This window comes from Callithrix jacchus, chromosome 7 (genome assembly GCF_049354715.1).
Source record: "Callithrix jacchus isolate 240 chromosome 7, calJac240_pri, whole genome shotgun sequence".
Classification (NCBI taxonomy): Eukaryota; Metazoa; Chordata; class Mammalia; order Primates; family Cebidae; genus Callithrix; species Callithrix jacchus.
Window position 1 is genome coordinate 61,004,311 of NC_133508.1, and position 23,795 is coordinate 61,028,105.

Consider the following 23,795-nt stretch of genomic DNA (forward strand, 5'->3'; position numbering starts at 1 on the left):
GGGATTACAGGCATGAGCCACTGCACCTGGCTCAAAACAAGATTTTTTTACATATGAGGTTCAGTAAAATATGTCATTGAAAAAAACAAGCCTAGAAACAAGGCAGAGGAGTTGTGACTGTCAGGTAGGGAGGGCAGGGACTTTCCTCCCAAGATCTCTTTGTTCAACTCCCTGCACCCAATGGTGGACTTGGAATGATGGGGGAGAGAGGGCCTGGGAGGAGCAGCCACTTTTGGAGCCACTGTGCCTTGGCCCTTAGGGGAGCTGCAGAAAGCACAAGTCCAGGCAGGAGTTGGTAGATTTCCCCCTGGGAGGGGACTCAGTGCTGGATTAATTGGACAAAAGGAGTAACTGGAGTGGCCAATGACAAAACTGCCTTCTCCTGGCGCCTGGCCTGTGCTGGGCTGCGGAGTTGCTCGATTCTTTTTGCTCAAGTATCTGCAAGCTCCTGTGCTCCTCTCCAGGGAGAAGGGCGGCAATGCAGAGGCTTCATTGTCTCTGGGCAGCAGGGGCTGGGGCCCAGGCCCTGCTCTGTTACTATTTTGCTGAGTGTCCTTGGGCAAGTTCTTTCTGCTCTCTGGGTCTTGATTTCCTCATGGGTCAGATGAGAGGACTGGATTAGATAATCTATAGGGCGTTTTCTGGCTTTTACATTTTAGAGTTTGGAAAATAGTCCTGAGTCAGACAGACGTGGGATCAAAGCCTGACTATCCTTACCAGCTGTGTAACTTTTCTGTGTGTTGTTTCTCTATCTTTAAAGTGGAGTAAATAATAAATAGTGACTTCATAGGGTTACTTTAAGGTTTAAAAAAGGTAACTCTTGCCAACACTTGGTGCTTAAGATTACCAAGCACTATCCTAAGTGCTTTGCACAGATGAGTTTATTTAATCCTTCCAGAAAACCCAAGTTCCTATAGTGAGAATGTGACAGAGAGGATTTTGGATCCAAGTAGTCCAGCTCCAGAACCTGTTTCCTCATCCACCATGCTAACCTGCTTTCAGTACAGGTAGGAGGCTGTGTCCTCAATAAATGCTGGAGGGAGAGGAGGCAGAATTCTTGATTGTTAAAATGCTTCTGATGGAAATCCTATTATGTTCCCCATTAAACAGATGGGGAAACCAAACTCAGCAGGATGAAGTGACACGCTCTGGACCACCGCCAAAATGGTGACAGATGTCCTGGCTGAGTTCCCCCAAGTATTTGGACCTGGAGTAGATGAAGGAACTACTTCCCGCCCTGCTCTCTGGGAGTTCTTAGTTTAATCAGGCAGATAGAAGAAATTCCCTTGTACAATAATAATTGATTAAAGATGGACAAAAATGATAAAACTCAGTGTTGGTGACTGTGCAGGGACGATCACTCTTATTCCCTGCTAGTGGGAAAGGAACTTGGTCCAAACTTTCTAGAGTGCAGTTTGGTAACAGTTATCAAAAGTCATAAAACTGTGCCTATTCTTATAGCCCTGCAATTCTACTTCTTCAAATTGGCCCCAAGGAAATAATTATGGCTAGGTACAAAGGTTTAGCTATAATTATGTTTGTGCAGTGTTGTTTATAATAATGAAATACTGGAAGTATCCTTGTACGTCAATGGGGACTGATAAATTAGGTATGGGTCTTCCACACCAAGGTCACCAGAGAATATTTAATACTACAAAGAGGTTCACATTGTTACTCAGTGGGGAGAAAAGGCAGGATACAAAAATGACATCAAATAGTGTGGCAGCATTTTTTCAGTAAGAATATGTCTTTTCCAAAAATTGGCTAGGGTGGTAGTGGGCACCTGTAATCCCAGCTACTCGGGAGATTGAGGCACAAGAATCACTTGATCCCAGGAGGCAGAGGTTGCACTCCAGCCTGGGACAGAGCGAGACTCCATCTCAAAAAAAAAAAAAAAAGTGTTTTCTATAGAACGAGCTAACATTCGTAGAGTTATTTTTTAGGCACTATTTCAACCCTGTAACAGATACTCTCTTTTTTTAAAAAAAAAAATTGTTTAATAAACTCTTAACTATCACAGGTGCTCTTTAAAATAATTTTTTCTAGGGGGGAAGGCCAAGGCGGGTGAATCACCTGAAGTCAGGCGTTCAAGACCAGCTTGGCCAACATGGTGAAATCCTGTCTACTATAAATACAAAAATTAGGCAGTAGTGGTAGTGGGTACCTGTAATCCAGTTACTGGGGAGCTGAGGCAGGAAAATCACCTGAACCTGGGAGGCAGAGGTTGCACTGAGCTGAGATCGCACCACTGCACTCCTGCCTGGGTGACAGAGTGAGACTGTCTCCAAAAATATAAATAAACTAAAAAAAAAAATTTTTTTTTTTAATTACCAGGTCTCACTGTTGCCCAGGCTGGAGTGCAGTGCTGTTTGGAGGTGTGATCACAGCATACTACATCCTTGAACTCCTAGGATCAAGTGTTTTTCCCCCCTCAGCCACTCAAGTAGCTGAGACTACTGGTGTGGACCCAGTCTGATAGGTGCTTTTTTTAATTCTCATTTTACAATTGAGGAATTTGAGGCTCTGAGAGTGTAAGAGACTAGACCACATGTTATAGCTGGGATTGAAGTTTGGCTCTGAGAGTCTGTGCAGTTAACCTGGATGTAATTGCTTTCCTATAGGCAAAGAAAACCATACAGGAGAATAATGGTGATTTTCTTGGGATGGAGAATCATGAATATTTAATTTTTTCTTCATTATAATTATCTTCATTTTCATTACTTTTTTTCCTGTCAATGAACATTGGTTGTTTTTGTAATTAGAAGAAAAAAGTTATTTTATTTCAAATAACATTGGCCTGTTGAACTCACAAATCACAGAAATGAAAAGCTTGAAACATAAGAGGGTTTATCACTGGCAAGTCCTCTGCCTGCCAGAGGGCTGTTTCAGACAGAGGACAGGAAACCGAAATGTCTGGTCTTTAGAACTCTAATGGAGGACCCTCATCCCCAGCCAGCTCCTCTCAGGCCAAATCCCAAAGGGTGCGTTTCCAACCAGCAGGTTCCCATCTTCCCATCAGCCCTGAATTCCAAGGCCTGGTCTTCACTAGCAATTCAAAAGTGGGCACCCAGCTCTCAGTGGCACCATTCATCACACTGGAAACCTTCCCCACTGCCTCATTTCAGAATGAGTTAGGCAAGGAGAAGCCCAAAGCAGGTGGTAAAGATTATTTAAAAACAAAGTTTTTGTTGTTTTTCCCAAATTAGCCAGGGATCCCTAGAGTCACTACCCACCAGGAAATTAACCCCTTTTTGTATTCACAGGGCTGACTGGCTGTTGCAATAGCTATTCATTATTAAACCGTCCATCACAACTGCTGTTAGAGAACTACCTGCTGGGTTTCTACCGAGGAAAGGAAGGGGTGGGGAAAAGGTCAAAATACTGTTGTGGGGGGCGTGGAGGTGTAGGGGAGGACACGGAGGAGGGAGACAGGTAGTTGTAATCAATAGTCAAAGCAGCAAAATGTTAATCAACTACAACAAATGTTTCCTGAGTACTTACACATCCTGGGGAGTTTATATGCATTATTTCATTGAATCTTCCCTTAAAACCCCACGAGGTAGGCACTGGCATTACACGAATTTTGCAAGTGTGAGAGCAATCAGGCTGAGTGAGGTTAAACAACTAACTTGTCCAAGGTTATACAGCTGCTAAATGGAGCAGGTAGGATTATAAACCCAAGTCCTCCTTGTGCTAACCACCCCCTTCCTGGAGCCCTGGGGAGCCCCCAGAGAGCCTCTTCTCAGTGTGTGCTTCATATACACACTTTACATACATTTTCAATTTCAGGATTTGCTGCTTTCAAGTCTCTTGGCCAGAAAGATCTCACGACATTTTTTTGTTGTTTTTTCCTTAGATTTCTGTGATGCCACCTTGGAGGTACTCAAGCTTGATGGCTCTGAGATCTGCGTGTCCTGGGTTTGTACTCTGTTTCCAGCACTATACATTGTTGTATCTCGGGCCTCAGTATTGTCAATGTAAAATAGAGACTGAAAGTTAAAACATACTTGTCCTTAATCACACAGTAACCATAAAGTTTGGAAACAAAGACACTTATTTTGCCTGTGTTTTAATGTAATTGAGCTGTACCATTCACATTTGTTATGCGTATTCGTCTCTTTCAGATACAGAGTAGCTCATAAGATATATGTGAGCTCATGGAATATATGGAATATATATATATATATATATATATATGTACATATATTTTATAAAATTAAATATGTGTGTAAAGAACTTAGCATGCAGCCTGGCACATAGTAGGTGTGTAATACATGATAGCTGCTGCTGTTTGTTGGGTTTTGGCCTCAACTCAATCTCACAAATGTTTGTTGAGTGTCTGTGTAAAGGCCCTAGAAGCAAACTCTCATATAGTGGGGAAAGCAAACAGGCATGTACGGAAATTATTCTGAAAGAAGGCAGACTATGTTAAGTGCTACGAGTATGGACAAAGCGCATTGAGAGAATAATGGACAAAGCAGTCAATTCTTGCCAGGGAGATCTGGGCAGTAAGATTTTTATTTTTAGATTAAATTGATGACACAGAGAAATGCAGATCTTCAATGTACAATTCAATGAACTTTGGTAAATGTATTCATCCATGAAACTACCACTGGAATCAAGAACATTTTCATACTCCAAAAAACCCCTTCTAATCAATCCTCACTCCCCAAAGGCAACCACAGTTTTGTATTTTTTTTTCCCCACAATAGTTTAGTTCTTAACCTTCATATAAATGGAATCATTCAGAGTGTCCTCTTCCTGTGTCTGACTTCTTTCATTTAATATGGGTGATAAGGTTTGAGCTGAGCCTGAAAGCACTGCTACGACTGAATAAGCAACCATGGAGCAGGGGAGAAAATGTGAGGTATATGGAATAGCATGAGAAGGAAAAGAAGATGGGTAAGTGTATCGGGGACTGATGTGACTAGAGTAAGGGGTACCCAGTGGGGAGGAGAAAGAAGGATGGAAAGCTAGGTTGGAGCTTTGTTTTGCAGAGTTTTCAATGCCAGGACAAAGGCATGTGGACTTTATCCTGAAGGCAATGGGGAGCCAGCCAGGGTACAGAAGAGTGGACTGATGAGATCTGGGTTTTGGGAAGATATATACCTGGCCACAGCAGGTAGATAAAATGAAGTTAAGGAAGTCTGGAGGCCTGGGGACCAGTTATTTGATTGTTTATTATAATAATTCATCCATTCATTCACAATGTCTGCCAACTTTGTGATCAGTAGTCTGCTCATTCATTCATTCGCACTGAAGGTATTTATCTGGTACTGTGCTCTAGATTTTGGTTTCTGCCATTACATCTCTGGCTTTATCCTTTAACTAGGAAACAAGTAAGTTTGGTAAATCCTTTCTTCTAGTTGTTCCTTTTTTAAAAAATTGAGATGAGGTCTTGCTATGTTGCCCAGGCTGGTCTTGAATTCCTGGGCTCAAGCAATCTTCCCTCCTTGGCCTCTCAAAGTGCTGGGATTACAGGTGTAGGCCATTGCACTCAGCCTCTGCTGGTTATATCAAATTCTCTCCCCAACCCCAAATTCTGGGAAATCCTTCATTTTTTTCCCCTAGTAATGGGCTCATCAAATCCTGCTAGGAAAAGCTTCATTCCCATTGGGTATGTCTTTCCTAAAAACCCAATTGGGCAGATATTACCTTAGATTATTTTGTATGTGACATAACAAGTAAATAGCCCAGAGAAACAGGAAGGGCTTAAATAAATGAAGGCAAGGTCAACTCTATGCCTTCCTGGAGGGCTGGGGACAGTGTTTCCGAAAGAGTGTTCCACAGTGGATCACTGGTTCTACAGGCCGTTACAGGATTCAGCGGGGATGGAGGAGATGAAACTACGGTCATCTTAGTTTGGAAAATACTGGGTTAAAAAACAAAGCAGGTTTCCTCACTGCAGGACTTTTCAGAGGCTTGATGACTGTGCCTTGTTCATTTCTAAGAAGAGGTGTGAAACTTTCCCCGAATGTTTTGATATCAGAATCTTTTCTGCCTAGAACATCTCAGGCATTCTTATATTTCTCAGAATACATTTGTGTGATTCCCTGACATGACTTGATAGAAATCCGAAGTGGTTCAGATCAAGGAGAGTTATGGACCAAATGCCATAGGTTGGGCCAGAGTAGGGAAGAGCCTGGAGCTGTGAACAAGCGGGAGCTCCTTCCACAGGAAGGTGCAGGGGAAGGAGAAGGAAGTGGGTTTGAGCCTTGCCTCACAGTTACATGGAAATAGGAAGAAGAAAGAAACTTCCCAGCGGGAAAAGGAACTGATGAAGGCTGAACTGGGACTGTGGAAGGACATCTGTATTGCTGAATTCCTACGGAGGAAACTTTATCTTCAAAGTGGCTGCAGCTGGATACTATATTTGCTAGGCAGGAGAAAAAAGTACCTGGCTACTGGCCATGGGATGTGACAAGGACAGGAAAGCAGGGTGCTCCTTTGCAATCCCCACCCCTAGAACTGGCCTCTTTCCCACAAGCAGAGGAATGAAGAGCACTGAGCTCTGTCCTCTCATCATATGGCACACTCACCTCCCTCACTGTGCTTCTGTTCCCCCAGCCACCAAGGAAGAGAAGGTAGACCTTCCAGAAAGAGAGTCTGAGCCTTCCACGGAAGGCAGGCAGATCTGTGTCTCTTCACAGCTGGGCAGAGCTTCACCAACAGGCTTCAGACAGGTTTGCACAAAAAATCACGGTGGTAGCCGAGGTTCTGAAGTAACAGGGGATCTGGGTTCAAATACCAGCTCCACCACTTGAGCCAATCACTTTACCTCTCTGCTTTTCATGTTTCAGGTTTTCTCACCTGAAACATTTGGGCACCAGGGGCTTAGCACAAAGTACTTAAGTTTGTTAGTAACATCACTAAATTCCTCTAAAGCCCATTGTCTTGTAAAGGGAAATTTGTCACATTAAAGATGGTTAAGAGACTTTGTACTGTAAGGGGCAAAAACTGGTAGAACGAGTTGAAACTGATTGTTTTTATTTTCTGTAAATCCCACCGATGTCACCCCCTCGGGGTTCATGCAGGGCTTAAGAATAACTTGGTGGAGACTCTTCTGGGTAAGGGGGATCCTGAATGCCTCCTCCATTCCCAGCATTTGTCTCCTGCTGGGTGTGACTCAGACTGTGTGGTGGGCCAGGAAGGGGGGCAGGGTCAGAGGTCACTAGGCCCCAAAAAAGAAAATGTTCTATTTCCCAGGTGGGGGCTGTTTTACAACAGATCAGTACATCCCCAGCCTCTAGGGACAACATCCCTCCCTTACCATAAACTAATCCATTCTGCTGGAGGATGATTCTTGCCCAAGGCAACAAAAGGCAGAATCCCCCAGGTCTGATGTTTGGGGTTAGCTGGTTTTCTTCTGCCTGCTCTCTTTGTGATGCAGGCTTTGCTTTTTAGCCTTACACCTTCCCTGAGGCCTTCCAGTGGCTCCGGAGAGCTTTCTGGGGTCTTACAAACAGTTCCTTCACCCTATGTGGTCAAGAAAGTTCTGCCTAGAAGCTGCTGACTGGGTGGCTTTTGAAGATGGTGTCAAGGCCCTGGGGTTTATGAAATGTTATCGTGGCTAATAAAGGCATCTGCTACTAATTCTTTTTTCCTTTGTTTGTCACCTTCAAAGTCAGAGATCTCAGACAGCTAGAAAGAACCTGAGTGACCTTCAAACTCAAACCATTCATTTCACAGCTGATGAAACTGGCTCAAATGAAGAGGACTCGCCTGAGGTCAACAGAGTCAGCAAGCAGCAGAGCTGGAACTCAAACCTACATCTCCTGCCCCTTGGTCCGGTGCTGTCTCTCCTGCTGCATCGTAATATTGGTAACAGCCATGCAGCACTTACTATGTGCCAGGCAATATGTTAAGTGCTTTCATGCATTTAATCCTTACAACCATCCTGTGAAATAAATACTACTATTAATCCCACTTATAGATGAGAAAACAGACTCAGAGAAAACAATTTATGAAACTTAGGGTCACAGCTAATAAAAAGCTGAGCCAGGTTTCAAATCCCGATCAGTCTCAAAACCCGGAGCTTGTAATCACTAACATTAATCTAAGGCACACGTCTTCTCTTTGAGGGGCTTAACTTTCAGTATCCCCCAACTATCTCATGGGTTTCAGGGAACTCCCCCCACCGCCCCGCCCAAGGACTGGAGAGAGAAAGAGGGTGAAACAAAAGGCTCCCAGGTCCCATTCAGATGGGACTGTCCCAAGCTGTCACTTTAAGAGCAACCAGATGAAATAATGCGACCCTCTGTTGGGTCATCAGTCAATTCAGAGGCCCCTGGCAGTTTTGAAATATGGCCAAACAGGCAAAGCCATGGGCTAGAGAGTCAAGTCACTGTCACCTGCCTTTCAAGACTCATCTTTTTAGAGGTTTCTCCAGGGACCATCAGTGGGTAATACTGAGGATGTCTGCACATGACCTAAGAGGTGCAAATGACTGAGCTCATTGTGAAAGGAGCCAGGGCTGAGGCTGAAGTATGCATATTCATAGAGTGCTGTCAAGGCATGAATCAGATTTCTTAGGAGCCTGGGCAGAGAGCAGCAGTCATGCTCTCATCCTCTGAGGCAGGGGAACCTGATGACTAACCCCCATCATCAGGTATATTTGCCTTGGGCTGAGTGCCCCAGGTGGCAGAAGCAGAGGAAGAGACAAGACAAGGAACTGCTTCACTGGGGTAGCAAGAGATGCCCATCCCTAATGACAAAAGACAATGGCTGGCACTTCTCAGGTCTTACTATACACCAGAGTGGTGCTGAATGTTTTGCATGTGTTACTTTACTTGCAAAAACCTCACAACATTGAAGTTATGCCTCCTTGATGGATGAAGAAATTGAGACTCAGAGTGGTCAAAGGACTTGCCCAAGGTCAAACAAGTAGTAAATGGTTGAGCCAGGATACAGACTCACATAGACTGGCTCTAAAATCCAAGCTAGATGGTCTCCACCTTGTGTGTGTGTGTGGAGGGGGGCAGGTAGTCTGCAGTAGAGACTTCTGCATCACCTGAAGAGTGAAATTAGAGAACTCTAATGGACTCCTCCAACAGAAAAGATTTTGAGAAACTTGACAACAAAACAGTGTTTGCAAACATCTAGTTTGCAAGCAGAGGAAAGGTTTTTGAGTAGAAGGGTTTCATCAAGGTTCCCCCACTGGGCTTCCTGTGTACAGGAATATACCTTATTCATTTCTCTCACCAGACTATGGCACAGCTGCTTGACCAGAGCACGTCCTCACCAAGTCACCTGAATGACTGCTTGCTGAGGCAACGTAATGTAGCAGTTCAGCTTTGGAGCCAAACAGTCTGGGTTCAGATCCCAGCTTGGGTACTCTGGCGCAGCATGACCTGATCAAGTTTCATGGCTTCTCTAAGTCTCAGCTTCCACATCTATAAAACAGAGGTGGGCACTTGTAAGGACTGAGTGAAACAGGACAGGTAAAGTGTACAGACCCAGGCATAAAGCTAAGTGCTCAAAAAATGAGAATTATTTTAATTGGTAATGATTATATAACTCCATACTCACTGAATGAATGGATAAATGAATAACGCATGTGCCTAGGCAAGGTGGCAGTCTGTCCAGAGCACAGGCTGAAAGGGTGAGCAGGGGCAAGTGAGGGATGGGCAGACTGATGGTGACTTCTGAGTGGTTACCTTCCTGAGGGAAGAGCCAGAGGGCCTGATCTTGGTGTAGATATGGTTCCAAGGCTCCTGCAGGCCACAGTTTCTAAGTCCTTCCTCCTCCACTGCTGGACCGTGGGGCCCCAAACTGATGGCCTTGAAAAATTCCCTGGCAGGCCAGCAGTGGATTCAGAAAACCCCTCACTTGAATGCTCAAGGCCTAAGGTTGAACACTTAACCTCTGACCACATGGCCTTTGCCTTCCTAGGGGGATACAGGGCCCAGAAAGTCCTCGTCAAAACCCTCTCTCCCCCCGACCCTCTCCAGTGAGATCAGACCTAAATAAACACCAATGGCAGCCTTTGAAGAAACACTCCTAAGAAACAGGAGAAGTTAGGACCTTATGGATTAATTGTGCCTATCTGAACTTCTCTGAGCAGAGCAGGTCCCGCCCTGCCCTGCCCCAAATCACCCCACCCAACCCTCACCTAGGAAGGCAGCACTGACCCTGGCCACCTACTCATTCCATTCAGCACTGGGGCACCAAGACCCTCTGTCCAAGCCAGGCCTAGGCCAATTGTCCTCCAATTTCAAGGAAATCCTCATCTCAACCCCTGTCTGACCCCTGCAGAGAGGAGGAAATACATTTTCAGTGTTGTTTGTCATGGGAATAGTGAAGATTAATATGGTTTTGGCCACAATACTCTCTTTTATCTGGAAGTGGGCAGTCTTAAAACCGCCTCTTTTAAGACAGACCCAGCAATAGTGATTGGGCTGCTGGGGCCTGAGGCACAGGTGAGGGCTCACCTGGGGCCAAGGCAGCTGGGTTCTGTTCTTCCCAGCAGGCCCTCTCCTTCCAGGACTGCATTCTTCCTGCCTCCTCTCTCCCTGGCTGCCTCCTGTTCTGGCTGGTTCCTGGCAACAGAGAAAGAATCTCAAGACAGCACTCTTGCTGCTTCTTCCTTTTCTCTGCCTGGGCAGAGGATAAGCCTTCTCTGATTTGTTACTTTTCAATAACTATAAAGTTTATTTTTTCTATTAACAGAAGAAATAATATCCACAGAAACAAAATAAAGCATAAATCACCACTGACCCCAATAAATACTCCCTGGGGTGAATTATTGTTTTCTCTATTCATATAGAGTTTAAAAATAGGAATGGACTAATTTACTAAACATAAATGGAAGACTTAAAAGTAGGGAATCAGACCCAGATTCAAGACTTAGCTCAGAAACTCCCTGAAAATAACCTTAGCAAGTTTCACTCCTGGGCCTCACTTTCCTCACTTGCAAAATAAGGATACTAGTACTTACATCATAAGGTGGTTGTGAGAATTATATGAGGTCAAACACTGAGTCCAGTGCCTGGAACATCATGAGGACACATAACTGCTAACTGTACTGAAACCACAGTAAATAACATCCATGGTACTAAGGAAACCTCTGCAGCATCCTTTTAAACTGTAGCGGGGCATGCAGCTACATTCAGGTATCTTAATTTACTGAATCTCTGCTGAAGAGTATATTTATTAATTCTAATTTTTCAGGATTACAAACAATGCTCTGACGCATATCCTTGTAGGTAACTCTTTGCACACAAAGATTATTTGCTTAGACAAAATTCCTGTGAGTGAAATTGCTAGATCAAAGGATGAGCTAAACCCAATAGCCAAAGCTTGGACTGGCTCACTCTCCTTCCAGCAAGGAGGGTGCTTGTTTTCCCTGGACAGTAGTGTGATTAGCATTTTCTTTCATCTTTATCAACTGGATAAATGAAAAAAAAAACTGCTTGTTTTAAGAGACTTTTATTTTTAAGGAGAGATTTCAGGGTGACTATTTAGACTCCATGATCCCTCATGTCCAAGGAAGCTCCAGGAAGGAATGTAGGTGGTGTTATTGGAAGAACTGGGATAACAATCTAAAGTACAAAATGCAAAAGGGACTGAAAGCTGCCCCTTCCACTGCTCTGCAGGCACAGCTTCCAGGTCCATCCATGCCTTCAAAGAAAGGCCATATTCTCTATGCAGGGTGTGTGGCCTATCCCTCTGCTTAAGAACATTATAATGAAGCTTATACTTTAAATGTTAAATGTTCAAATGAAATGTTAAAGAATATTTTAATGAGCTTTGCTGGGCATGGTGGCTCACACCTATAATCCCGGCCCTTTGGGAGGCTGAGGTGGGTTGATTCACAAGGTCAGGAGATCAAGACCATCCTGGCTACCACAGTGAAACCCTGTCTCTACTAAAAATATCAAAAAAATTAGCCAGGCATGGTGGTGTGTACCTGAAGTCCCAGCTACTCAGGAGGCTAAGGCACAAGAATCATCTGAACCCATGAGGCAGAGGTTGCAGTGAGCCAAGATCATACCACTGGACTCCAGCCTGGGCAACAGAGCAAGGCTCCATCTCAAAAACAAACAAACAAACAAATAGCTGGGTGTGGTGGCGGACGCCTGTAATCCCAGCTACTTGGGAGGCTGAGCCAGGAGAATCGCTTGAACCCAGAAGGCGGAAGTTGCAGTGAGCCAAGATTGTGCCATTGCACTCCAGCCTGGGCGACAGGGCAAGACTCCATCTCAAAAAAAAAAAAACAAAAAAACAAAAAATCTCACTTGTAAAGAATATTTTAATGAGCTTTGAGTGAGTGCCCAGGGCTGCACTTCTGTGACCCCTTAGGACCCATAATGGTATCTAGGATAATGCTTTGAAAGTTGAAGGTCAATCCAAAGTCCTCCACTTAACTAGGGGCACTCTCTCTGAACCCGTCTATCTAACAAACCAGGCCAACAATGCACTCTTGTCCCCTCCTCCTGGGGTAGCTGTATGGATCAGAGGAGAGGAAACATAGGAAAACACTTTGAAAAGAGCTCTGAATATAGCAGAGATTGTTTTTAAGGAAGGTTGAGTGCTGAATACTGTGGACTTAGCTGTGCACTGAGGGTGGAAAGGGGAAGGGGCTGAGGCCTTTTTTCTAAGCTGGGTGCTCACTATAACACCAGCTACCTTTTATTGGGTATCTATTTGCCATTGGCTTTACATCAAGATCTCATTTAATTTAATCCCCAGGTCGATCCCACTGAGGCATGATGGGAAACTATTTACAGACTTGAAGTTGCGGGTGCAAAGAGAAAGCATCAGTACAGGAAAATAAGAGGGAGTAGAGGAATTCAAACTTTGGAGGTCTTCCTTGGGGGCAGGGTGGGTAGAAGGCAACACCTAATTTGCCCAGAAGGTCAGTAATTTGTGTAAATTATATTCATTCATCCATTTTTCATTTATTCAACAAACATTTATTGAACACCTATTGTGTTGAGACACAGGACAAGTACTATATGAGATTTATTTTCCCTTGTATGGTTTCTGCCCACCAGAAGCTTACAAATCTATCTAGCTTAAAGATACCATCAACCAACCTATCTACTTTTCTTCCTTCCCTGTCTCCCATCTCCCTTCTATCTATACATCCTAGATCTTGTTCCATAAAAGGGACTAGGAAGCTTGAAAGGACTATTACCACAACTTTGGGATCAGGCCAACTTCAGTTTGATTTCATCTCTGCCATTAAGGGGACAGCCAGGTGACCTCAGATGTTATATCGCCTCTTTGGGACTTTTACGTCTTCTGTAAAACAGGGATACTTAGAGCAGCTACTTCATAGGCCTCTTGAATTACATGGTATATATGTAAAACACTAGAACAGTGCCTGACACATACTAAGGACACTGTTATCTTATTTAATCCTCATAGCAGTCATTTCACTGAGGACAAACTGAGGTAAGGAAGTGGAATTGCTTATCCAAGTTCCCAGGCAGTCAATCTCAGAGCTTTAGTAACTGGCCAACCATGTGACCCCATTTTACAGGTAGGAATGGGATGGAGCATCTAAAGCAAGCATCGCAGCATTAAGTGCTCAATAAATGAGAGTAATTTTAATCGCAAAATCAAAATCAAATCAGATGGCTGAGCAGCCCGCAAGCCATACAGCAACCCCCCGCCTCCATTCCTGTGCCTCCTAGGGGATCACTGAGCAAGGAGTCAGTCTTCACTCTCTTCATCCCTGCCCTTGCCCCAGGAAACATGAAACACATGACTATTTGTCAATGGGAACTTATTTTGGTTTAAAGACATTTAAACTGAGCCTTTATATAGAATTTCTAATTACAAGAGCAATGCAAGTTCAATGTAGCCCATTCAGGGACAAGGCAGGGAAAACATTTAAATCCTGTTATTTCAGTGCCCACAGAGAAGCACTGTTGACATGTGGGTATGTGTTCTTTCAGTATTTGAATATAGGTCAACAGATTGTCATCAAGCGTTTTGGATAACTAAAAAGCATTCAAGTGTTAGAAAAGGATGACTGTCAGCAGGGTCCTCATGTCCAGCAGCGCATGTCCCATCTGGTAAATGGCGCATAGTTGTTCAGCACACAACTTTCAGAGACACACAGGGGAACCCTGGCTCTCAGTGCTCACTCACAGTCGTCCTAACCTTTACTCCTCCCCAGCATGCCAAGGAGAAGCATCACAGTTTTTGGGAACAGTGGCTTCTGGATGGCATCATCATGGAAAGGAGGGAGGGATGAAGGACTGTGCATCCTGCACGGGGGCAGATCACAGCATCGGAGAAAGAACATCAGTAATCTAGAAAAGCAAATCAAGATGATTTTGATGGGGAACTCCACCCTTACAGTGATCCACCAGTCTGGTCTTACAGAGAGGGAAATTTACCGAGGCTCTGAGAGAATTTACTCAGTCACAAAGTGGCCGGAGGTCAGGCAGAACTTGAGCCCAGGGCACTCCCTTAGTCTAGTTCTGTAAGAATGGAATCAGAAAGATACGGATTCAAATCTCAAGTCTTTAACTTATTAGCTTTTGGCTTTTTTCTTTTCTTTTTTTTTTTTTCTTTTCTCTCAATGATCCCCACTTACTGGTATTCTTTTTTTTTTTTTTTTTTTTTTAACAAGCTGAGTGCAATCTTGGTGAAATCTTGGCTCACTGCAACCCACACCTCCCAGGTTCAAGTAATCCTCCTGCCTCAGGCTCCTGAGTAGCTGGGATTACAGGTGTGTGCCACCATGCCCAGCTAATTTTTTTTTTTTTTTTTTTTTAGTAGAGATGGGGTTTCATTATGTTGACCAGGCTGGTCTCAAACTCCTGATCTCAAGTGATCTGCCTGCCTTGGCCTCCCAAAGTGCCGGATTATTGGCATGAGCCACTGTACCCAGCTAACTGTTGACTTTCAACAAATAATTTAACCTCTGAGTCTCAGTTTCTTCACTTGTGAAATAAGGTTAGTACCTTCCTCATTAGATTTAAATGAGAATGGGGAAAAAAAAGGCTTTTCTAACAAGTATTGAGTGCTATATGCCAGGTACAGATAATGCCCTTCACTAGCATTATCTCATTTAATCCTCACAATAACCCTATAAGGGGGGAATACAATTTTTACATCCATTTTACAGGTGAGGAGAGTGAGGCTCAAAGAGCTGTAGCCACTTGCCCGACATCATGTAGCTAGTAAGTGATTGGGATGAGATTTGAAAGGAGGCCTGTGAGTCTCAGAGCAATACTACCATATCATACAGGAAGTCTTGGCACAGTGCTTACAAAATACAAATACTAAACAGCAGCCATCATTATTTACTGTCATTATTGTAAATAATTAATTTTGGATATAATTATTATGTTACATTTAATTAGCTGGTCTCTGTTTATGTTTTTTTTAAACTGGTTTTTTTTTTTTGTTTTTTTTTTGGAATAGCTGTTCTGTTTTAAATCTCTGCAGAGAAACCAAGAGCCATGCTGATCCATGAAGGGGAAATAGGTACCAGCCTTGCCTAGCCTTGGGCCATGCTCATGCCACACAGGAGCAGGAAGGGGGCAGCAGCAAAGCATGGGGAGTGTCTCTTTAAAGGCCTGGCATCTCTGGGTTGTTGGGATGAAGGCCTGGAATGGCACTTGTACCTCCTGCCTGGGAGGTATAACTCCTATTGGAGGGGTCTGGTGACCTTGCAAACTGGTTCATGGCATCCCTGCCTACCTAACCCAGACCACCAGTCCTTCTATCCCATCCAGGGCACTTCTGTAGCCTTCCTGTGTGTGAAGACACAGAAACCCTTTGCCCTGTGCTTTGGGTCTCTGCTGATCTCTGAAGACGGGCCCAGGTGATGAAAGAGGTAAGACCTAGAGGCAGAGGGAGAGGACCCATTTTTAAAAGCCCAGCGAGCACAGACACGCCACCTGGGATCCCAGCCTTCCTTGAGCCTAGCCAGCATGAGTCACCCATAGTCCTTCACCTGTGGGTTGCAACACAGTTGACAGAAACTCCACAGTCTTCCATGACGTGGGCAGACAGGTACATACAGAGGAGTGTGCCATCGTTTGGACTACAATAAGTTTTGCAGTTATAGTTGGCACCAAATAGCCCTTCTACCACCAATAACCTCTGTGAAGTGGTTGGGTGCCCAGGCTCTGCTCTCAGATTAAATCCCAACTCTAGCTCTACCACTGCCTAGCCCTGCAGCTTGAGTAGTTTACTTCAGTATTCTGTACCTCAGTTTTCTCATCTATAAAACAGGGATATCCAAAGTGCCTATCTCCCAGGGTTGTTGTAAGGATTAGATGAGACAACACATGCAAAGGCATAGCACAGTGCCTGGTGCCTGTGGTATACAAAGCACCTACTAGGTGCTAGACACTGGAGATTCCGCAGTGAGGACACAGTCTTTGCTCTTATGGAGTTTACATACCAGAGGAAGGGGAGAAAGACAATAAACAATTAGAAAAATACCATAAGTCACGTTACATTATATCATAAGTCCTAAGGGTTCTGCAGAGAACAGTAAGTATTGTGATCCAGAATGACTGAATGTCTACTTTATGAACAAGGGTGACTGAAGAGGGCTGCTCTGAGAAGGTGGCTTCATTAGCAACTATTATTACTATTCTTTATCAGGGTCCCCTGGACTTTCCCCAACATAGCCTCCAGGGAGAAGCCAACCCCTGACACTTCTCCAACCCAGTATCCCTCTCCAGAGGCCTGATCTCACTTCAAGAGGGTTCCGTTGAATTCTGACTTTACCCTGAAAAACCTCCATAATTGGCAGGAATAGCTGAAACCTCCTTTGCTGTTCCCAGAGGAGAGAGAGAGAGGAGTGGGCCAAGTTGAGGTTCCCAGGAAGATAGAGCAAAAAGATAATCTGCCAAAAAGGGAAGGGTGGGGGAGGGGAGACTAGAACAAGAGAAGGAAAAAAAAGATGCCAAGATCTCTGGCTTAGATTTAATTTCAAACTAATCCTGGAAGAAGCTCTTTAAAAAGCTCTAACATTCTCCTGTTTGTGTTTGTGGATATTCTGGGGTTTACCAAGCTTGTACTTTATAGAAGACAGCTCACAGCAATTACTCCACAATTACTTCATCTAACAGGCATTGAATTTCTCCCAAGTTCTCAATACAGAATGAAGCACTTGGAGCCTGTGAAATGACCAGCTGGTTGAGGCTTCAGAGGTGGCCGGCTTCAACTTTTCTATCCCTTCTGTGCTGATCAGAGGTATGTGGCTTGCCCACACCCCCTTCACACCCAATAAAAGGCTGTTCTCCTTTACTTCTCCGCCCCGTCACCAACACACACCCCACAGATTGTAAACTCTAGAACAGTGACCCTGTTTTTTTGGCCTCAGTTTCTCCAGAACCCAGAGTAGGGTCTGGCACACAACAGGTGCTCAATGAATGTCTACATTGAGGCCACTGACTTTTGAGCTCAAGGGGCAGCCAGACTTGGTGTGAGATGACTACAGATTGGATCTGGGCTGGGACCTCCCTAGCTGTGCCCTTGGGCAAGGCACTTTACCTCTCTGGTCTCCGTTTTCTCCCTCATCTGTAAAATGTGTGTTGAAGAGGAAGGAAAAAGCTATAATAAATCTACCACAGTGGGTTACTATAAGAACCAAAAGAAGTCACTTGAGAAACTGTAAAAGATTATTCATAAATAAGATATTATCTTAAAGGGGAAACTGAAAAAAAAAAGGAAACTTATACAAAGATCTACCTGGGAAGAATTGCTGTCTCCTTTGAGAATTCCCTGGTGGTATTGAAGGAGGGGGTAGAGAAATTTGGGGTGGGGGGGGATGTTTCTGGGTATCTGGGATACTGACTAGAAACAGGAATCAAGTTTTCCTTTAAGCCAAGTTACCTGTTTGTCCCTGTACTTTTCCTCTAGTTATTTTGCTTCTTCACAACATTTTTTTCTCCTTCCCTCCTCCCTCATCTCCACCCCCGACCTCACCAAGGAAGGAATTGGCCAGCTCCACCCAGCCTGTCCCCCTTAGCTCCGCCCTACTCGGCGGGCTAAGAGTTAACAGCTGCACCTGTTGAGGTATACCTGCAGTTGTCGGCACCTGTACCAGTAGCCAATCAGCGCTAGCACTGTTGGGAACCTACCTGTCAGCAAAATCTCGACACCCAAACCTCAACATAAATCAAACACTTCCCTGGGCAGGGAATGTCTGTGTCAGGCAAGAATTAGAGACAAGCGGTCAGCAGAGCCTCAGCGCTGATCGTCGGATCCTGGGAGCAGGAAGATGTCGAATGAACTTGAGTGAGTAAACATCGGTGGATGCCTGCCGCTCTTGGAGTGTGGAGGCTGGATGGGGTTTCCTGGAGGGGGAAGAGCAGGGAGGCCGGCACCGGGATTCACAGAGCAATTTGTAAGGGTAAATGAATGGGCTGACGATCTTACTTTGGCGTGTCAAGGCAAGCCCCAGTCTCAAGCTAGAGGTGAGTGTTTCCCTGGGAAAATAGTTTTTCTCATTCTCTTTGCTGAGCAGTTTCGAGCCAGGCAGGGAAACACAAGACTGAAACTGTGAAGGTTTCTGGCACCACTTTTTGATACTCTGAAGGGGCCTTGGAAATCAGACAACACCCCCAATCCCATCGAGGCTTTCTATCTTCTTGCCAAAAGGAACTTCTTTGAGGTAGTTCTAAGAGCTGTCTTAGGCAGAGTGGGTTTCTCTAAAAGGACTTGTTTGCTGGAACAGTCCCAAGTGGGAAGGTTATGGTGTGGTGGTTAAGCATGTGCACTCTTTGTAGTGGGCTTGAACTAAGTTCGCAACCAGGCTCTGTCCCTGAGTGATCTCAGACAAGACAGTCAATTTTTCCGGGCTTCATTTTCCTCATCTGGAAAATGGGTACAAGAATGCTTTGTAGAATTCTTGGAAGACTTAAGTGTGATAAAAGCTGTAAAACGCTAAGCATAAAGCCGCAGTCTGAAAATGCGTTCAATAAAATGTGGTTCATGTGATTCAGAGGCAGTTCTAAGGCTGGGGAAGCTGAGAAGTGGTTTTTGGTAGGTCACCTCTGTTGGCTGGCAGGATGCATGTGCCTTCCTGCCTACATCTGAGATTTAAGTTCCTGACTGGCTAACGCTGATCTTCACCATGGGGTCCTGCTTGGGGTCCAGACCTTAGAATAGGTAGGACAAGTCTAGGCTCTGGGCTGCTTTAGGCTGAGTTCAGGGAGCTGGCGGAAGCCAGAACTCTTTAAACACAGGCTCTTTTTTTTCCTGCCACCCTCAGAGGTGAGTGGGCAGAGGCAAGAATTGTACCATCTTTTTTCTAGCTACTCCTCAATAGATTGTTTTAAGAACTTGAAGATCTGTGGGCAGGGCAGTGGTGGGTCCTGAACGTAGGCAGGATTTTATGTTCTAGCTAGCCCTTCAGTTCTTCTGGGCTGGCCAATCATGTTCACAGTACAATCACTGGGGTTAACAGGCACATTTCTTTTGAGTGAATTTCCCAGGGTTGACAATGTATTGACAGTTTGACCACAACGAGAATAAAAGTAGGAGCATCAGAGCTGACACCTGGGTTCAAGTCCCAGGTCCAGCACTTACAGCTGTGTGATGTTGAGCAAGTCACTTAATCCTCACCTGTGGCCAAGCCAACCGTAGTATCCACCTCATGGGGTTGTTAGAGGATTTGACAATTTTAGAATAGTGATTGCTTTTAAGGCTGGTGGAGAACAAGCTGTAACAACATTGTTACTTCATGTAGAAATAACCAATCAATGAGCATTCCCGATCTCTTGCTGTTTTTCCATACTTTGAACACACACAAAAATCTTGAGCTATGTCTCCATCCCATTTAAATTTGCTGGCTAAAATGCGGAGACCGCAGACAAAATCTATCCATTGCTGCACCTTAGAGGGTATGCGTTCTGAAGCAGGGTTACTTGAACAGAAAAGTTTCCTGCTTTTCTCTTCCCTAATGATTTGGATTTGAAGTCAGATCCGCTGACAGTTGAGGCTTCTCAGTTTGGGGTGGGGTGAGGGAAGCCAGTTGCCTGCTGAGTAATCGCAGGCAGACTCCAAGCCACCATTTGAGATTATAATGGCAGAGCCTGGGGGCTCAGCTGCCCCTACTGATAAGGGGAGGATACCCAGTGCTTGGCTTGCAAGTTCTGAGCTGCAGTGGCTGCTGTGGCCTCGGCATTCTCCATGCTGGTGACCTCCTGTCATCCCCCCCCCCCACCTCCCGGAGCGCCGTCCGCCCCCGGACCCTCCAGTTAAGAGGACTCTCCAGAAAGTGCCAAGTTAAGAGGACTGGCCATAGCTTACAGCTTGGGGCCTCATGGAATGGCCAACTCTGGCCAGGCCTTGATATAGTGGGAAAAGTGGGACTTGCCTGTGACTCTAAATTCTGCCACTTACCAACAGCTGGATCCTGGCGAATTTGTTTGTTCTGACTAACCTTCAGTCTGCTGAATTGTCTGTAACACCTACCTGGCAGGAACAACTGTGAGCTCCCAAATGTGGAACAGGAGCTCCATCCGCGCCAGCCCGGTGGCCAGGCCCCGGGTGTAAGGCGGCACTTCGAAGGCTGGTCCCTGAGAAGCACGGAGGCCCGGGCGGTGTAGTTAGAAACCAGCTGGAGGTGGCTGGCGGGTGCTGAGCGCCAGGCCTTTCATGTGGTCGCAGCGATCTGGGTGCCTGGAGCCCGCAGCCCCGGACGGCCCCGGGCTACCGCAGGGCGCAAGGGATCCTGGGCAGCGGCCGGGGGCGCCGGAAGTCGCTGTCAACCGCCCGGGTCTCGCGGGACAACAGCCGGCGCCCGCGAGCTGCCCGCCGTCGGGTTTTCCTGAAGGTTTCGCGGGGCCCCTGGAGATTTGGAGCCACTAGCGATCTCGCCGGTGACCTCCTGCCCCCCCCCCCGCCCCCGCCATCGCCAGCCGTTCCCGGACCCTCCAGGCAGGCCCTGTTGACAGCTCAGGAAAGGAGGGTTTCTCCACGAAGGGGCTTGGCACACAGTAGGTCTAAGGCGCCGAGGCAGGAGCGCCCTGGCGCGGCCTCGCTCCGTGGGCTCTGGGCCCCGCCGCCGCCGCCTGGAGTCTCCCCCCAGCTTCTCAGAGAGGCAGCTGGGCGGCGGGGGTGGGGGTGGGAAGGAGAACCGTCGCAGTCCTGACCGCGGCCGCCGCCGCCGCAGGTCTATCTGATCTCCAGGAGCGCCGGCTCCAGACTGCCTGGAGCACTGAAAGAGTTAACCAGGAACGCCTCCCCGCTGCGGTTTTGTGGTCGAAACCATGATTGCCAGGAGCAAATTTTTGTCGTGCACTAAGTGTGTTATTAAAAGTGGGAGCTACGCTGCTGCTGAATGAAAAGTTAAAAGGCCTCATTGAGTTCGGGCCGTAAAATTGGCGGACTGGGCCAAGAGGCCGAGAGCCAACCCTAACGGCGGCGGCCCCGGCTGCGCGGGGCTCCTGCGGCTCCACCAGCTGCTGGGAGCAGACAGACGCCCGGGCTCAGGCCAGGGTCAGGCCGCGCGGTCCCCGCAGCGAGTAGCCGCAGCCAGGCTGTCGGCAAGAGCTCCCACTGAACTACTGGAGGAGGGAAGAGGGGCAGCAGGGCTGAAACCCAAATGGGCCCGTCCAGCTTTCTCCTCTGTTAGAACAAAAATGACAGCCAACATTTATGGAGCGCTGACTCCGCATCTGACATTGTGTCGAGTGCTTGATAAATACATGATCTCCTTCAGCCCTCCCAACAAACTAATGAGGGATGGGAGTGTAAATGCAGTTTTGCCGAAGAGGGGACCCAGACTTGGTTCAGGCTTGCCCAAGCTCTCACTTGGGATCTTAACCGGGTCTTAGCCCTGTGCCACCCCGCTAACTCTGTGCTTAGACTCTGAAAAGAAGATAAAGGAAATCTGCCAAACTGTTGAGAGGGATTATTTCTGAGCAGAAGAATGTGGATGAATTCCAGTCTTCCTATTTTTCTGTAGGTTCCACATTGTATATATTTATTGTATTTTACAAACCTATGTTACTTTTGCAATCGTTAGCGGGAAGAGAGGGAGTCATTATTTTTGAAAGCGAACACCTACAACAGTGTTCTCAAACTGTGCTGCCTGGACCAGCATCATGATCATTTGGGAACTAGTTAAAAATGCAAATTCTCAGCCCTGTCCTAGACCTACTGAATCAGAAACTGGGGGTAGGGCTCAGCGTTAAAGTGTTTTCACAGGCCTTCCAGGTGATTCTGATGCATGTCCAAATTGTAAAACTGTTGCTTAGAAGACCAGGCAGAGGACTGAGAAAGCTGGAGGTTCCCAAATCCACTGCTGACCTGCAGTGTAGTTGCTGAGTCAGCAGGCTATGCTTAGTTCTAAGATCACACCTGTGTTTAAAAGCCCAGCTCTGCCACCTATAGATTGGGTGACTTGGATGAGCTCCTTAACCTGTTAGTTTCTGCACATATAAAATGAGGATAAAAATACCCACCTCACAAGGCATGTATGAGAATGAAAAGGCACAAGGCCTGACTGTATTAAATAATTTAGTTCCTTTCCCTTCTCTTGCCTTCCCTCCCCTCTCTGGAACTCAACTTTCCCATCTAAAATGCAGCAAATAATCCTGGCTGGTTGCCTCCCTCTCTTGAGTCCTTTGCCTCCTAAAAAGGTTAGAACAACTGACCTGGTGAAAGTCTGGAAGGGAAATTATCTCACTGATATTTGCTGTTATTTCACTAGGCTTTTCCAGGAGGTCAGAAAGAATTGAGGACTTTCAAGGGCAGGGACAGAAAGGGACCAGAACAGTGTAGCCACATAAACAGCAGTGGCCTTCACCTTTTTGTCCCCAGCACCCAGTACATGGCCATTTACAGAGTAATCCTCAGTGAATGTTTGTTGAGTGAATTGGTGAGTGAATGAATGAAGGGATGTGGCACCCTGGGTTTAGAGGAGGATTTCAACTTCTTTCACACCTCAGTTGAACAATAGTTGGGGGGAAAAAGGGATATTGGACAAGACACCAAAAGGAGAATATAGCATGAAAGAAAAATTGCCCATACAGGGAAGAATTTTTAAAAGGGGAGAAAGTGAGTTTCCACTATAAATAGGAAAGGGCACCTAGGCAACTTACATGCAACTAAAAGTGTTTGCTGGAGCCTTAGCACCGTCAACCTGCCCAGCTAGGTCTTGACGATGAAGCTGGTAGTGTGTGTTCCTCTTAAGTGGAGATCTTCACGCATCAGGTCTGATTCTGCCAGCTAGGAACAGATACTCCTGTTCATAGGCTGGAGAAAGTGAGGCTGTGAATTGTACAGTTTGCTGGGGACTACCCCACAAAGTGAGTATTAGTAATCATCATCATCATCATTATTATCGTGTGCTGGCACCATCCTGATTGCTCTACCTGCATTATCTCATTGCATCTTCCAACAGTCATACTTCACGAAGTTGTAAAAAATAAGACAATGACTAGAAGTTAACCAGCACCTGGTACTAGGTAATCTCTTCTAATAATTCTGTGAGGTTAGCATTCTTATTGCCTCACATTTTGCAGGTAAGAAAACAGAGGCACAGAGATGTCAGGTTGCTTGCCTAAAGTCACACAGTAAGTAACAGAGCTGGAGCTGGAACCTAGGTGTGCAAAGCTCTGGGTCCACTCCCATAATGATGAGTTCATTCTGCCTCATTCAAACTGGAGTCATTACAGAGCCATGCCCTACACTCTGCCATTTCCCCACAGGCCCCCAAAGGAGCCCCCAGCCCATGTGACAAGGCACATTTCACAATCTGTACACCCAGAAAACCAGATGGGCCACTGGCAGGCATGAGAACCCTGGGGCGACCCTGTCATGCCCAGAGAACAGCGTGTGTGGGGCTGACTGAAAAATGATTC

General features: G+C 45.9%; 1 protein-coding gene and 1 long non-coding RNA gene across 5 annotated transcripts in view; one reads left to right on the top strand and one right to left on the bottom strand.

Moving 5' to 3' along the window:
* Positions 1-4,481: 4,481 nt before the first annotated feature.
* Positions 4,482-20,659, bottom strand: LOC108592536 (uncharacterized). The gene is made up of 2 exons (XR_013519864.1): positions 20,401-20,659; positions 4,482-18,797 (listed from the first exon to the last, which is right to left on the bottom strand). It is a non-coding gene; the product is annotated as an uncharacterized LOC108592536 (long non-coding RNA).
* Positions 18,000-23,795, top strand: part of GRHL3 (grainyhead like transcription factor 3) — a 35,286-nt gene continuing 29,490 nt past the window's right edge. For 2 of the 4 annotated variants that reach the window (XM_035308149.3, XM_035308151.3), the window contains exon 1: positions 18,000-18,219. In XM_035308149.3, the coding sequence (XP_035164040.1) occupies positions 18,203-18,219 (17 nt within the window). In that variant the 5' untranslated portion in view covers positions 18,000-18,202. Of the gene's footprint in view, positions 21,892-23,795 lie in introns of all 4 variants that reach the window. The other 2 variants (XM_035308148.3, XM_035308150.3) reach the window with 2 other exon arrangements.